Raw genomic sequence first — 14,559 nt, forward strand, 5'->3', positions numbered from 1 at the left:
TGCGTATATTTTCAGCAAACTTAACATGTATGAACATAAAAAGATTAAACAACTGAGACATAAACTGAACAAGTTCTACAGACATGTGACTAACAGAAATGGAATAATGTTAGTCTGAACAAAGGGGGGGGGGGCAAATCAAAAGTAACAGTCAGTATCTGGTGTGGCCACCAGCTGCATTAAGTACTGCAGTGCATCTCCTCCTCATGGACTGCACCAAATTTGCCAGTTCTTGCTGTGAGATGTTACCCCACTCTTCCACCAAGGCACCTGCAAGTTCCCGAACATTTCTAGGGGGAATGGCCCTAGCCCTCTACCTCCGATCCAACAGGTCTAGAAGGCCAGCATCCCAGAGTCGCCTCTTCACTGTTGAAGTTGAGACAGGTGTTTTGCGGGTACTATTTAATTAAGCTGCCAGTTGAGGACATGTGAGGCGTCTGTTTCTCAAACTAGACACTCTAATGTACTTGTCCTCTCTCAGTTGTGCACCGGTGCCTCCCACTCTTTCTATTCTGGTTAGGGCCAGTTTGCGCAGTTCTGTAAAGGGAGTGGTACATAGTGTTGTACATGATCTTCAGTTTCTTGGCAATTTCTCGCATGGAATAACCTTAATTTCTCAGAACAAGAATAGACTGACGAGTTTCAGAAGAAAGGTCTTTGTTTCTGGCCATTTTCAGCCTGTAATCAAACCCACAAATTCTGATGCTCCAGGTAGTCAACTAGTCTAAAGAAGGCCAGTTTTATTGCTTCTTTAATCAGGACAACAGTTTTAAGCTGTGCTAACATAATTGCAAAAGGGTTTTCTAGTGATAACTAGCCTTTTAAAATGATAAACTTGGATTAGCTAATACAATGTGCCATTGGAACACAGGAGTGATGGTTGCTGATAATGGGCCTCTGTACGCCTATGTAGATATTCTATAAAAAATCTGCCGTTTCCAGCTACAATAGTCATTTACAACAATAACAATGTCTACACTGTTTTTCTGATCAAACAAGTACATTTTTAAGTGTCCCCAAACTTTTGAACGGTAGTGCACATTTTAGATACAGTGCATTCGGAAAGTATTCAGACCCCTTGACTATTTCCACATTTTTTAAACATTTCAGCCTTATTCTAAAAAGTATTAAATATTTTATTAAACATTTAAAAAAATAGAAATATCACATTTACATAAGAATTCAGACCCTTTACTCAGTACTTTGTTGAAGCACCTTTGGCAGCGATTACAGCCTCGAGTCTTCTTGGGTATGACGCTACAAGCTTGGCACACCTGTATTTGGGGAGTTTCTCCCATTCTTCTCTGTCAGGTTGAATGGGGAGTGTCACTGGAAAGCAATTTTCAGGTCTCCAGAGATGTTCGATCGGGTTGGAGTCCGGGCTCTGGTTGGGCCACTGAAGGACATTCAGAGACTTGTCCCGAAGCCACTCCTGTGTTGTCTTGTCTGTGTGCTTAAGGTCCATGTTCTGTTGGAAGGTGAACCTTCGCCCCAGTCTAAGGTCCTGAGCACTCTGGAGTAGGTTTTCATTGAGGATCTCTTTGTACTTTGCGCCAAGCGGGCTGTCGTGCCTTTTACTGAGGAATAGCTTCTGTCTGGCCACTCTACTATAAAGGCCTGATTGGTGGAGTGCTGCAGAGATGGTTGTCCTTCTGGAAGGTTCTCCCATTTCCACAGAGGAACTCTGGAGCTCTGTCAGAGTGACCATCGAGTTCTTGGTCACCTCCCTGACCAAGACCCTTCTCTCCTGACTGCTCAGTTTGGCCAGGCGGCCAGCTATAGGAAGTGTCTATGTGGTTCCAAATTTCTTCCATTTAAGAATGATGGCAGCCACTATGTTCTTGGGGACCTTCAATGCTGCAGAAATATTTTTGTTTTTTGATCTGATATGCACTTCTTCTTCTATGATATAATGGCAGTCAGCAAACCAATGTTAAAGGTGCATGCCCCCACCTTCTGTGCTGGAGTGTGGTCAATCACCATTTGCAACATTTCTAAATCGTCCTACCTTGCTTCCCCTCTGGAACGCTGCTGCTACTCTCTGTTATTATCTATGTATAGTCACTTTAATAACTCTACCCTTATGTACATATTACCTCAACACCGGTGCCCCCGCACATTGACTCTGTACCGGTACCACCTGTATATAGCACTGCTATTGTTATTTACTGCTGCTCTTGAATCATTTGTTATTATCTCTTACTTTTTTTTTTCTTTTTTTCTTAACTGCATTGTTGGTTAAGGGCTTGTAAGTAAGCATTTCACTGTAAGGTCACTGTCGTATTCGGCGCATGTGATAAATAACAGTTGGTAGACTGTAAACTCTCCTTCCAGACTTACATTAAGCATCTTCAATCCAAAATTAAATCTAGAATCGGTTTCCTACTTCGATAAACAAAGCATCCTTCACTTATGTTGCCAAACATACCCTCGTAAAACTGACTATCCTACCGATCCTTGACTTCGGTGATGTCATTTACAAAACACCCTCCAACACTCGACTCAGCAAATTGGATGCAGTCTATCACGGTGCCATCCGTTTTGTCACCAAAGCCCCATATACTACCCGCCACTGCGACCTGTATGCTCTTGTTGGCTGGTCCTCGCTTCATATTCGTCGCCAAACCCACTGGCTCCAGGTCATCTATAAGTCTTTGCTAGGTAATGCCCCGCTTTATCTCAGCTCACTGGTCACCATAGCAGCACCCACCCGTAGCACGTGCTCCAGAAGGTATATTTTACTGGTCACCCCCAAAGCCAAATCCACGTTTGGCCGCCTTTCCTTCCAGTTCTCTGCTGCCAATGACTGGGACGAATTGCAAAAATCACTGAAGCTGGAGACTCATATCTCCCTCACTAACTTTAAGCAACAGTTGTCAGAGCAGCTTACAGATCATTGCACCTGTACATAGCCCATCTGTAAATAGGCCACCCAACTACCTCATGCCCATATTTCTTTTTTTTTTTTTGCTCCTTTGCACCCCAGTATCTCTACTTGCACGTTCATCTTCTGCACATCTATCACTCCAGTGTTTAATTGCTCAACTGTAATTACTTCGCCACTACAACCTGTTTATTGCCTTACCTCCCTAATATTACCTCATTTGCACACACTGTAAATAGAATTTTCTATTGTGTTATTGACTGTACGTTTGTTTATTCCATGTGTAACTCTGTGTTGTTGTTTGTGTCGCACTGCTTTGCTTTATCTTGACCAGGTCGCAGTTGTAAATGAGAACTTGTTCTCTATTGGCCTACCTGGTTAAATAAAGGTGAAATAATAAAAAAAAGTTTAACTCAGTACTTTCAGAAAATAAAAAATAGACCTAACTTCTAATAGACCCTCCCCTATCCCCATAATCTCTTCCAACCCTGTTCAACCTCAATGACCCTACACTTCAATCTTTCCCTCTCTTCAACATACTTACAACAATTTAACCGCCACTGTTTCATCGACCATACACTCCAGACACCAACCATTCACATGTTTGCCAACCAGATGTAATGACGCGCGCAATTGAGCAAACACCACCTTCCTTCCTAATCTGACCTTTGAATCTTGGTCCACCAACCTTTCTTTGGAGGACATATAAATGCTGGCCCTTGTGCTCAGAGTCCCATCTCTTCTGACACACATCTATCAAAATGGCTCTGATCTTACATTTGGCCTCTCTACCCAGTGGCACATTAATATCAATTATATCTTGTTTCAAAGCTCTTTTAGCTAATTGGTCTACAATTTCATCCCCTTCCACACCTGAATGAGAATGTGCTGGGACCCAGTAGAATCTCACAAATACACCCATTCTCTCAATTCTCCATAATAACATGAATACCTCCAATAGTAAGTCACTCCTATTAGATTTACCAGATGATAAACTATTCAATACAGACAGAAAATATCTGACATGCACTTTCAACTGTCGGACCTTAAATAGACAGGTGTGCCTTCCCAAATCATGTCCAATCAATTGAATTTAGCACAGGTAGACTCCAATCAAGTTGTGGAAACATCTCAAGGATGATCAATAGAAACAGAATGCACCTGAGCTCAATTTCAAGTCTCACAGCAAAGTGTCTGAATACTTATGTAAATAAGGTATTTCTGTTTTTTATTTGTAATAAATTGGTTAAACATTTCTACAAACCTGTTTTCACTGTGTCATCATGGGGTATTGATGAGAAATGTTTTATTTAATCCATTTTAGAATAAGGCTGTAACGTAACAAAATGGAAAAAGTCAAAGGGACTGAATACTTTCCAAATTCACTGTAAATATTCACCACCCTTAGTCAATACATTTTACCAACACCTTTGGCAGCGATTACAGCTTTGTGTCTTCTTGGTGAAGTCTAATAAGAGCTTTGCACACCTGTATTGTGCAATATTTGCCCATTATTCTTTTTATTATTCTTGAATTCTTTGAATTCCCCTCCCAGTGTCTGGTGTAAAGCAGACTGAAGCAAGTTTCACTCTTAGGTTTTTACCTGTCCTTAGCTCCATCACTTTCGTTTCATTCTGAAAAACTCAATTTCATATGATATGTTACGAATTTCAATTCATACAATACGTTGTGAATTTGCAAAACATATATATATATATATTTTAAGATGAATGAAAAATAAAAAAACACCTTTATTAGATAAGTATTCACCACCCTTAGTCAATACATTTTTACAAACACCTTCGGCAGCAATTACAGCTTCGAGTCTTCTTGGTAAAGTCTCATAAGAGCTTTGCACATCTGTATTGTGCAATATTTGCCCATTATTCTTTTTAAAGTTCTTCAAGCTCTGTCAAGGTGTTGGGGATCATGGCCAGACAGACATTTTCAAGTCTTGCCATTGATTATTCAGCAGATTTTAGTCACAACTGTAACTTGGCCACTCGGGTACATTCACTGTCTTCTTGGTAAGCAACTCCAGTGTAGATCTGGGTTTGTGTTGTAGGTTATTGTCCTGTTGAAAGGTGAATTCCTCTCCCAGTGTCTGGTGTAAAGCAGACTGAAGCAGGTTTCCTTCTAGGATTTTGCCTGTGCTTAGCTCCACCGTGTTTTTTTTTCATCCTGAAAAACTATTTAGTATGACATGTTACGATTTACAATTGATATGATATTTTACCATTTGCAAATTGTCAATATATTTTATGAATTTGCAAAATGTATAATATGTTACGAATTTGCTAAACTTGTGTTACGAATTCCAATTTGTTGTGGATAACATTAGCTAGGTGGCTAACGTTAGCTAGGGGTTAGGTTAAAAGGGTTAAGGTTAGCTAAAAGAGTTAAGGTCAGGGGAAGGGTTAGATAACATGCTAAGTAATTGCAAAGTAGTAGGTAGTTGCAAAGATGCTAATTAGTTAAAATTGTCCGTTATGAGATTCGAACACGCAACATTTTCGTTGCTAGACGTTCGCAGTACACAACCACACTCCTTTCGTGTTCGCCTTAAGTAACCTATCTTATGTAACTATGCCAAACATAACATATCATACTAATTTAAGTGTCCTAGATTTACATTTACTATGTAACGTCTAGTCTGAGACCAGTATGCTGTAGCTTTTTAACAATCACCAACGGCCTCATGGTGACATCCTTAAGCAGTTCCATTCCTGTCCTGCAGCTCAGTTCAGAAGGACAACTGCATATTCGATGTGTCTGGGTGGTTTAGTACATCATCCACAGTATAATTGTTAACTTGATCATGCTTAAAGATATGTATTAAATGTCTGATTTGTTATTGTTACCCATCTACCAATCACTGCCCTTCTTTATGAGGCTTTTGAAAAGCTCCCTGGTCTTTGTCCTTGAATCTGTGCTTGAAATTCAATACTTGTCAGAGGGACCTTACAGATGTTTGTATCGGGGACAGAGGAAGGGTTAGTCATTCACAAATCATGTCAAACCCTGTAATTTCACACACAAGTTATGTGATTCGTTAAGCCACATTTTACTTTGAACTAATTTAGGCTTGCCTAAACAAAGGGGGTGAATACTTATGCATTTACTATATTTTAGTTATTTAATTTAGTAAAAAATATGTAGAATTGTATTTTCACTGGCATTATGGATTACTTCATGTAGATTAATGACAAATTACAATTAAATCAACATTTGAAAAAAGTTCAATGGGTTGTAGACTTTCTATAGGCACTGTAGTAGGCAGGTCCCCTGCTCAGATGTTGCATGCATCAACCAAAGATTTTGTGCCACTTCATCGACTGTGTCATCGACTGACAGATTGCTGTAACATATGATGTTATTAGCTGAAATGTAAAATACCTATTCAGGCATTGTAGGATCTGGCATGTCAGCAATGCCTGGGCTGAGGAATGCGCCCTGTGTTTTGGGTAGGTCCTACTCTTAACTGCCTCCAGGCTATATGGGAGATGATGAATCATCTCTCTGCACTGGTATGACACTGTAGGCATTGAGCCTTCCAATTAAGTCTATGCATACTGCATATTACTTATGCAGGTGGTCATACTTTTAGTAGTACTTTTAAATGTATACTGTATTTCACAAGCTGCTGAACTCTCAAGACAGAAGTGGGGTCATCTCAATTTTGTCAGCAAAACTTATTGGAACCAATACTATTACCATTTGTGTAATCCTATAAAAATCTACAAATTGTCACATTATTATGATATTTCACCATCGTTTAAACAGCAATAAGAACAACTATCAACAATACATACACCTGTAAGGAATGAATTTAAAGGAATCATAAGGCCTATGGAACCATATAACATTTAAAGTGGATTTGTATTTTTTTAATTGAACCTTTATTTAGCAAGTCAAGAAATGATACAATGGTACATCAAATGACAAAGAGAACAATAGTCTTCACAATGTTATTTACATTTCATAATACTTTATAACATTGTTTCATCAAATATCAACCTACTCAGCTACCATAGAATCTGGCCATCAGGATTTCCTATGTTGCAACTGAATATAGAAAATATGTCATTGGCTCTTGGTAGCTTCTTGGCAGGACTCCTCAACCCATGTCAGTTGTAGCAGCTACTCAGTGTTGTAGCTACAAATGAGGACACCTAGGTACAGACCTTGCCAACATTTAAAAAAATATATAATAATCTATCATTTTTTTAGGAACAGTTGGGGTTTCAACTTACTGTTGAGAGTTAGAATAGTAAAATACACAAGGTGCAATTTCGAACTTGGTTGTGAATCAGCAGTTTCCCTCTTCTTATATGTCGCTCTCTGACTGTCACTCAATTAGCCCATCGCAAAAACATTTTTTAGATTGTTAAATTAGTCTAGCCAGCTATCTAAATGTGTAGTAATTTTTGCTGTTCTCCAAATAGTATTTTAGAGTGCGAACCTCACTAAAACTCAGACCCGGGACCTTGTGCTTGTGAAATGTGATGGTTTATCAAAGAAGAATTGCCCTTTCAATGACTGGTTTTATTTCAGTGGTTATCTGTGCAACCACAGGAGAAAATAGATGATTTAGTAAGTGGCAGCGACAAACAGACATAAACTAGAGAGTGAATCACACTTTTTATCTTCGGGCAAATCTGGCATTTAGCAAATTATTAAAATGGCTATTAACTCACATTTGAATACTGAAGGTAAATAAAACCAAGTTCAACTATGCAAAACAAACAAACAAATTAAGCAAATTTAAAATAATTTGAGCAACTTGAAATTAAGTAAATTGTTTTGTCATCAATTTGTCATACATTCTTCCAACAAGCTCTGAAGAAGGTTTTGCCCACTCATTTGTTCAGAGCGCTGTCTACCGTCACAATTCAGTAGTGGATTGTTGAGTTAACAAAAACTATCAACATCGATCAGATGTAATTTTTTAGTTCAAAATATGTACACTTAAGAAACCTAACAATGAACTGTTCACAACCTCACATCCTGAGATCCACACAATGGAATGAGAAACAAAAATATCACATTTCCTCATAAGACAATGAGCTGCAGTCCATTTATCATCCTTCAATGGCACGATGAAAGATGATGATCAGCAGGAAATGTGAATGAGGTGATCCTCTTGGTTAATATTAGGTGATGACACAGTTTCTTAATGACTCAGTTAAGTGTGATTCTCAGTGCCGTTGTGGGCGAGCTTGGTTTTGTGCTCGGCGTGAGGGCCCCTGGTGGAGTACTGTACCATCAGGAAGGGCTCCTTGGTCTCGCCCTCTCCTACAATACTCTCCTCATCTTCAGACTGGCCAATCCGCTGCAGGAGCAGGTAGCACCAACATCCGCAGATGAGAACACTGAGGGCAGCAACAGCAATGAGGATCACTACGATTGTCACCACCCCAGTAGTTGGGCTGTGGTCTGTGATGTACATGTTGCAACGGGAAGGTGACTCAGAGCATTGTGACAGAACAGGGTACTTGACAAGGACAGCGTGGTGTGATCCCTTGCTGATTTTGGTGTCTTATGGTACTGCTTGGGAGACCTGGGGGTCACAAAAAGCAAATAATGTTGAATATTTAACTAACAAAAAAGAACAAAATAAACCCTGTGGTCAGTGCTTGTATCTGCACATCTGAATCTGTTTAATGAATTTTCGGCAAACATCTGCTGACTCAACCATAGACCTATGTAATAGGACTCAACACAGAATCTAACCTCCAAATCCACCAAAGAAGCAAACGGCTTGAAATAATGTATTGATACAAAATTTTGTTGATAGCTTAGCACCCTGTGGTAGGTAATCATATATTATCTATACGCCATATTCTGCATAACAGCGTATGCAATAATGAACTATGAACGGAACGCCTTTATGCCATCAATGCTTACGCATGTTTCAACTGTGCACGTCGAATCATTGCTCAGTAATACATATGTATGTATGTACATACATGATACATCGGGTCGGAAGGAAGGAGAATTAAGACGCACTAGATGAGATTCCTTACAATTCCATTAAGACAGACGACGTGATCGCGTGTCTTCATCAATGTGCTATGCAGCAACATCCTTGCCTGTATCAACATATAAAAGTCATGGCCCTTCCTAAAGGAACCGATTTCATTCTAAAAAAAATGCTAATGCAGTGTATTAAATACACTAGTAGCTACTCACGAAAGAACTGAACTTCAAGGCCCCTGTTTCAGTGCAGGAAATGAGACCATGTGATGCACAATATATCGAAACAAATGTTATTTATGCTGTCAATCTGTTTTAAAGCAACAGTAGTAGCTATATTATATTCATTGACAACATGTACATCTAAAATATATATATCACTTAATGTTTGTCTATGGACACAATTTTGAAAAGTGAAATAGTTATAGCTCATAGATTTGCTGTGTTACCTTCTTAGTCTCATATCAGTCCTAGCTCAATGTTATGTGGTGGTGTCATGCAAATACTGGTAGATGCTCCAGACGTCAAAATATCACGTGATACATACAGGCTGCTTCTTCATGGAAGATGGCTCGAGCTACTGTAAAAGTATTTTTATTATGAACACAAATACAAAAACAACCCAGAAATATACAAACAAGAGTACATAAACCTAACAGACCGGGAGGATTATTATATATCAAGATTCATTTTCAATTGTTAAATACTTTTATGGTGCGCAATTGCTTTTTTTTTTTTTCAAGAGAGATATATAGATCTGTTGTCTTAGGCCTAAATGCCTTTAGGTTGAATGAATGAGTGGTTATGCTGCGGAAGTCTTATTTCAGGATGTTTTGATTGAAATCCAGGCACCTTGGAGCATTCCCAAGTCCATGGTTTTACAAGGGTGTCATTGATTGTATAGGCCCCATTTATTTTAATTCATCACATACAATTGTGTGCTTCTGTAGAATTCACTTAATGGCACTTTTTCAATGTGTATGCATGACATAAGCACACATAAAATAGATACTTTTACCACCAAATGAGATCATTGTTCATTCTTTAATTTAAATTCTTTGTCTTTTGTTTGAGTTTGTGCTTTCTTGCCCGGACTAGCTTTTTTCCAATCATAACCCTCCTCCAGCACTTCTGACATGTTTAGTGTATTATATGCATATATTATAAACTGGGTGGTTCGAGCACTGAATGCTGATTGGCTGACAGTATCCTAAGCGTATGACAAAACAGCCCTTAGCCATGGTATATTGACCATATACCAGACCCCCTCGTGCCTTATTGCTTAATTATAGCCTATCATAAACAGTGTTAGGCTATAATATATGCATATAATGCACTTTCTATCATAAACGGTGATGGGCACGTACTTCTAGGCTATGATCCATTAGCTTTGGCAATGAAATATCTGGCAGGCCAGAAACCGCTCAAAACCAGTAGCAATATTTACATTTTGATAAAGATAAATGAAAACAAACAGGCATTGATATCAACATACTGCTTATGCTTCTTTCTACGTGAGTGTTTGCTGAAGGTCTTCCACCTCCAACTTCCACATTTTTCTGTGAATCGCAGCACGTTCAGAAAGGTCTGCCATCTTTACCGCGCGAAGGACAGGTTCTGGAGAGAGGGCCTGGATCATCCCCATCACCATGACATAGTTACCTGTGTAAAATCAGGGGGTAACAAATCAAAGGTTTTGTTAAATGTTGTACATATTTTAGCTGCAGCTAGAAGGAAAATAAAAGTGTATCTCACCCTGAAGTAGGCATGGGTTGCCCTTGGGAATGTTGTTGACGCCATTGACAACGAATGTCCCTGTCTCATCCAAAAGAAGAACCGTGTTGTGATCGGACCTAACTTCCAGTATTGTCCCTTGCATCCAAACCACAGAGACTACAAGTGCCGTATTTTTCAATTGTCCCAGTCTTTTTATATTAAATTCGAGCTTGCCATTCAATCGGCTATCTTTTCCCTCTCGGAGTTGGCTGGAAAGAACTTTGATAGGAGGACTTTTCTTCTTTTCGCCTGAAATTTGTCCTGAGTCCATGCCATATGCGAGTGAAACCTTTCAAACGAATTAGTTCCAAAAAATATTTCGTGTGACCTTTGACGTAATTGTGACCAATTTCCGGGATGTTGATTTCAACATTTGTCTTTTGGGTATTTTTTATATATAGACTTGTGTTCCCCCATGTACTTGTTCAATCGATTTGTCGTTAATAATAAAAATACAATAAAATATTTGAACATTTCAAAATAAAAGCACACGTGGTGCTAACACTGGGTATTATCAAAGATTATAAACTGGGTGGTTTGAGCCCTGAATTCTGATTGACTGAAAGCCATGGTATAGCAGAATGTATACCACTGATATGACAAAACATTTAGTTCTACTGCTCTAATTATACCACACATATTCGTGCATTATTGCTTAATTATACATGACAATGGGAGTCGTTTTTCACAAAGCGACACAGAGGGCTGTCTAGCTCCCGCCTATCCTTTCTTTGGATTGGTGGATACATTTCCATGAGGATTGTTGACGTAAACCTCCTGTATTCATTGGAGAGACTGCTACTAGCCTCATACAAGGAATATGCATAGCTATCTCGAGATAATTTCGATATAAAGTGTTTTTTTTTCTCTCAAAGTTGACGGGATGTCACCTGTCCTACTTATATCAGTACACTCCTAACAATTTAAGAAAGTTATATTCGACCAAATAAACCTCACGTAGAAAACAAGCCATTATTTTTTGTTGAACAAATTCGACCATCTCATTGGCCTCCATACAAACCTCCTTGCATGGTGGGCGAAACAACGAAAAAACGCCACCTGCTGCAGGGAGAAAGATTTTCCGCCGAGTTGGGCCTCTTTTTCTCTGGTATTTTCATTTGCTGATGATGGGCATAGGGAACACACGTTTTGTCGTACCCATTTGATTTCTTTGATCCTGATTGACCCATGCAGTTTCTTAGGCCTATCACTATTGTGAACCATCAACTGAACAAAGTAAAACCATGTTCCGTAAATAATAATGACATTGACGAGCAAATATAAAACTAGAAAATCAAATTGGACGCTTTTTCATTTGAATTGAAAAGTCACATCTTTCTCCCTTTCTTTGAGAAAAGCATTTCTGGCAGATTAAAGTGGCCCTTCTTAGTAAAACCCACAACAGAACACCCTCATATTAATCTGTATTTCTTTCCCATTCCCAACATTCAAAATTAAATAAACAAAAAATTATATATATATAAAAAAAATGTAGTAGTTGATAAATAACCTACAGTAGTTATATTAATATGAATGATTAACCAATGGAAAATACAATTGGCGCAATGGAGTAAATAAAACACTATATATTATATGGGATATTTATTGCATACTGCACTCATTTGGCTGTCAAATATAATGTCAGCTTTAATGTCTTCTTTAAAAATAGATTACAAAAATAGATGTAATATTAAGACGTGATATGATAATTATGCAACCTGGTCTAAATTATAATGCTTCTCTTGCAATATTAGAATCTACATTTGCACTGCAATGAACAAGAGACCAAACAGGAAAAGCAGAGGAGCTGGATATGTGCTCTGCTCTGGCCTAAAAGATAAGGAGAGAGAGAACAGAATAACAAGGTTAAGATTTGCATGTCTTCTGTCATTACTGTTACTTTCTGTTCCCAAACACATTCCTATACATTATAAATATAATTATGTTTATGGTACATTACAGATAACTAATGTCCCTCTTTGAAACCAAATGATTTGTAAACTTTCTAATGGAATCACATTTTAAAATGGATTTAGCGCATGCGAAGCATGCTAACCATGAATGTAACATTTGACACCTTACTGGAAGTTGTATTTTTGATGGTGGTGGCAGTATTTGTTGTCATGGGGGTGGTGTTTGAATCCACCCTTCCTCCGGTCAGACTGATACCCAGCTTGTCAAGCTCAGACTGTAACTGCTTTGACACCCAGTTCTGCATTACAGTGTTATTCTCAAAGGTTTTCAGGTCATTTAGGTTGGAGCCGAGGAGTCCAGACACTTCACTCACACTACGAGCCTATTTAGAGGCAGAGAATTACAGAAAATAGATGACAATGAATATGAGTCACTGCCATCACAGGTTATTGATGAATGGTATGGTTACGGGAATGAGCACATACCTGGACAGCAGCTGAATCCAAACAAATAAAAGTGTTGATGTCCATGCTAATATTCACCCTAGACAGACTCCGTATGTAGGTGATAATGGCACCTCCTAAAAAAGGGTTACGAACATGGTGAGAATGAGGACTGGGGTGTCACAAGTGTTCTCTAATGTCACAGCCCGAGTGAACTAAATCATTTAAATCACATTTATTACAGGATATCCAAGAAACAAACCATCGTCTTTCTGTATGTATGCAGAAAAGGGAAACCTTACCCAGGTATGTCTGGTAGGATGTTAGCTGATCTGCAGTGGCGCAGGTTTGGATGAAGTTGATAGGAAAGGCGATCTCAGCTACTGCAAAGAAGGCCTTCTTATGTGCTGAGGAACAGCTAGTGATTTCCAGAGCATCTGCATCTCTGTTGTGTTCAGAAGGCACAAGAAAAACACTAACTATGAACACTCAAACAAAAAAAGCATATGAAAATGGTCCAACATTTTAAGGGGCGTTTAGGCCTGGATACTCTGTTGAGGTTAACCACTGCAAGAGCACAACAAAGATAAATGTGAACTGGAGTGACTCGACCACAAGGTGTCTCTCTCACACAGCAAGATCTGTCAATGATCTTAACGGAGACTGTCATTTCTGATGCCTTGCAACACACTGAGGTCCAGTGCGCACAGGTTAGGCCCTCCAATTGAATTAAATTCAGAGGCTCCAAGCGAATTGCCAGCACTTAAGAACTTGGTGACAATAACTTTGGCCTGAAATTGAGAAAGGAAGATGAAATATACATTTAAATCGAAAAGCCAACTCATTCAAATCTACCAAATGCACACCTTTTAGAAGCAAAATGTTTATCATGTTGTTTTTTTAACACCATTTAAAGACATTGTTGGTGTAAAGATAAATATCCCTACTTTGTTGGAGTCCCATTCTCCATTGCCATTGTCCATCAGTGCTGCTAGTGTGTCCACTGTAGTGATGTTCCACTTGTTAATCTGCTCCATGGAAGCCACGCGAGACACCTACCCAAGCACCTGAACCTGCTGGTCTGAGAGGCCTTTTGGGGTACGCCTAGTGGACAAGACCACACCATAAAGAGCTGTTACTGAATGACCACCTCTTGGCAACCTGTGAGTTTGAAATCTGTTGTGATTTCCTGTTTTGTGTCAGTAATGTTCTATACCTGGCGTAGCTTCTCCAAAATTAACTTTTGCGTGTCATCATCATCTACCTTCTCAGTCAGGCTGGCCAGATTGTCCATTACTACTTGGGCGCTCAGACAGTGGTTGAACATGGTGGTGTCATACCCAAAGGGGAATGCGTTATTGCTTATGGTCACTTGAGTAATGTTGCCAAGGGAGTCTGGACATGCATTTACTAAGTAAGTAAGCATTTCACGGTAAGGTCTACACCTGTTGTATTCTAGAGAGTTTTTCCTAGCCACCATGCTTCTACACCTGCATTGCTTGCTGTTTGGGGTTTTAGGCTGGGTTTCTGTACAGCACCTTGTGACATCAGCCGAAAATAAAAACA

The 14,559-nt window shown here is 39.1% G+C and overlaps 1 protein-coding gene and 1 long non-coding RNA gene across 6 annotated transcripts; both read right to left on the reverse strand.

Annotated features, from left to right (window-relative positions):
- Positions 1-6,756: 6,756 nt before the first annotated feature.
- On the reverse strand, positions 6,757-10,920 carry LOC109893377 (stannin). 5 transcript variants are annotated; one of them, XM_031827382.1, is made up of 3 exons: positions 10,616-10,920; positions 10,356-10,522; positions 6,757-8,444 (listed from the first exon to the last, which is right to left on the reverse strand). In XM_031827382.1, the coding sequence occupies exon 3, from the start codon at positions 8,331-8,333 to the stop codon at positions 8,070-8,072; it is 264 nt and encodes an 87-aa protein (XP_031683242.1). In that variant the 5' UTR covers positions 8,334-8,444; positions 10,356-10,522; positions 10,616-10,920; the 3' UTR covers positions 6,757-8,069. The 5 variants fall into 5 exon arrangements, 3 of the variants coding, with proteins under 3 accessions (XP_031683242.1, XP_031683243.1, XP_020342181.1); XM_031827383.1 differs by lacking the exons at positions 10,356-10,522; positions 10,616-10,920 and adding exons at positions 8,911-8,976; positions 9,077-9,234; XR_004210388.1 differs by lacking the exons at positions 10,356-10,522; positions 10,616-10,920 and adding an exon at positions 9,310-10,247.
- Positions 10,921-12,723: 1,803 nt separating this feature from the next.
- LOC109892288 (uncharacterized) lies at positions 12,724-13,898 on the reverse strand. The gene is made up of 3 exons (XR_002255592.2): positions 13,296-13,898; positions 13,036-13,130; positions 12,724-12,932 (listed from the first exon to the last, which is right to left on the reverse strand). It is a non-coding gene; the product is annotated as an uncharacterized LOC109892288 (long non-coding RNA).
- Between the last annotated feature and the right edge of the window lie 661 nt (positions 13,899-14,559).

The sequence above is a fragment of the Oncorhynchus kisutch genome, linkage group LG6 (genome assembly GCF_002021735.2).
Source record: "Oncorhynchus kisutch isolate 150728-3 linkage group LG6, Okis_V2, whole genome shotgun sequence".
In the NCBI taxonomy this organism is placed as follows: Eukaryota; Metazoa; Chordata; class Actinopteri; order Salmoniformes; family Salmonidae; genus Oncorhynchus; species Oncorhynchus kisutch.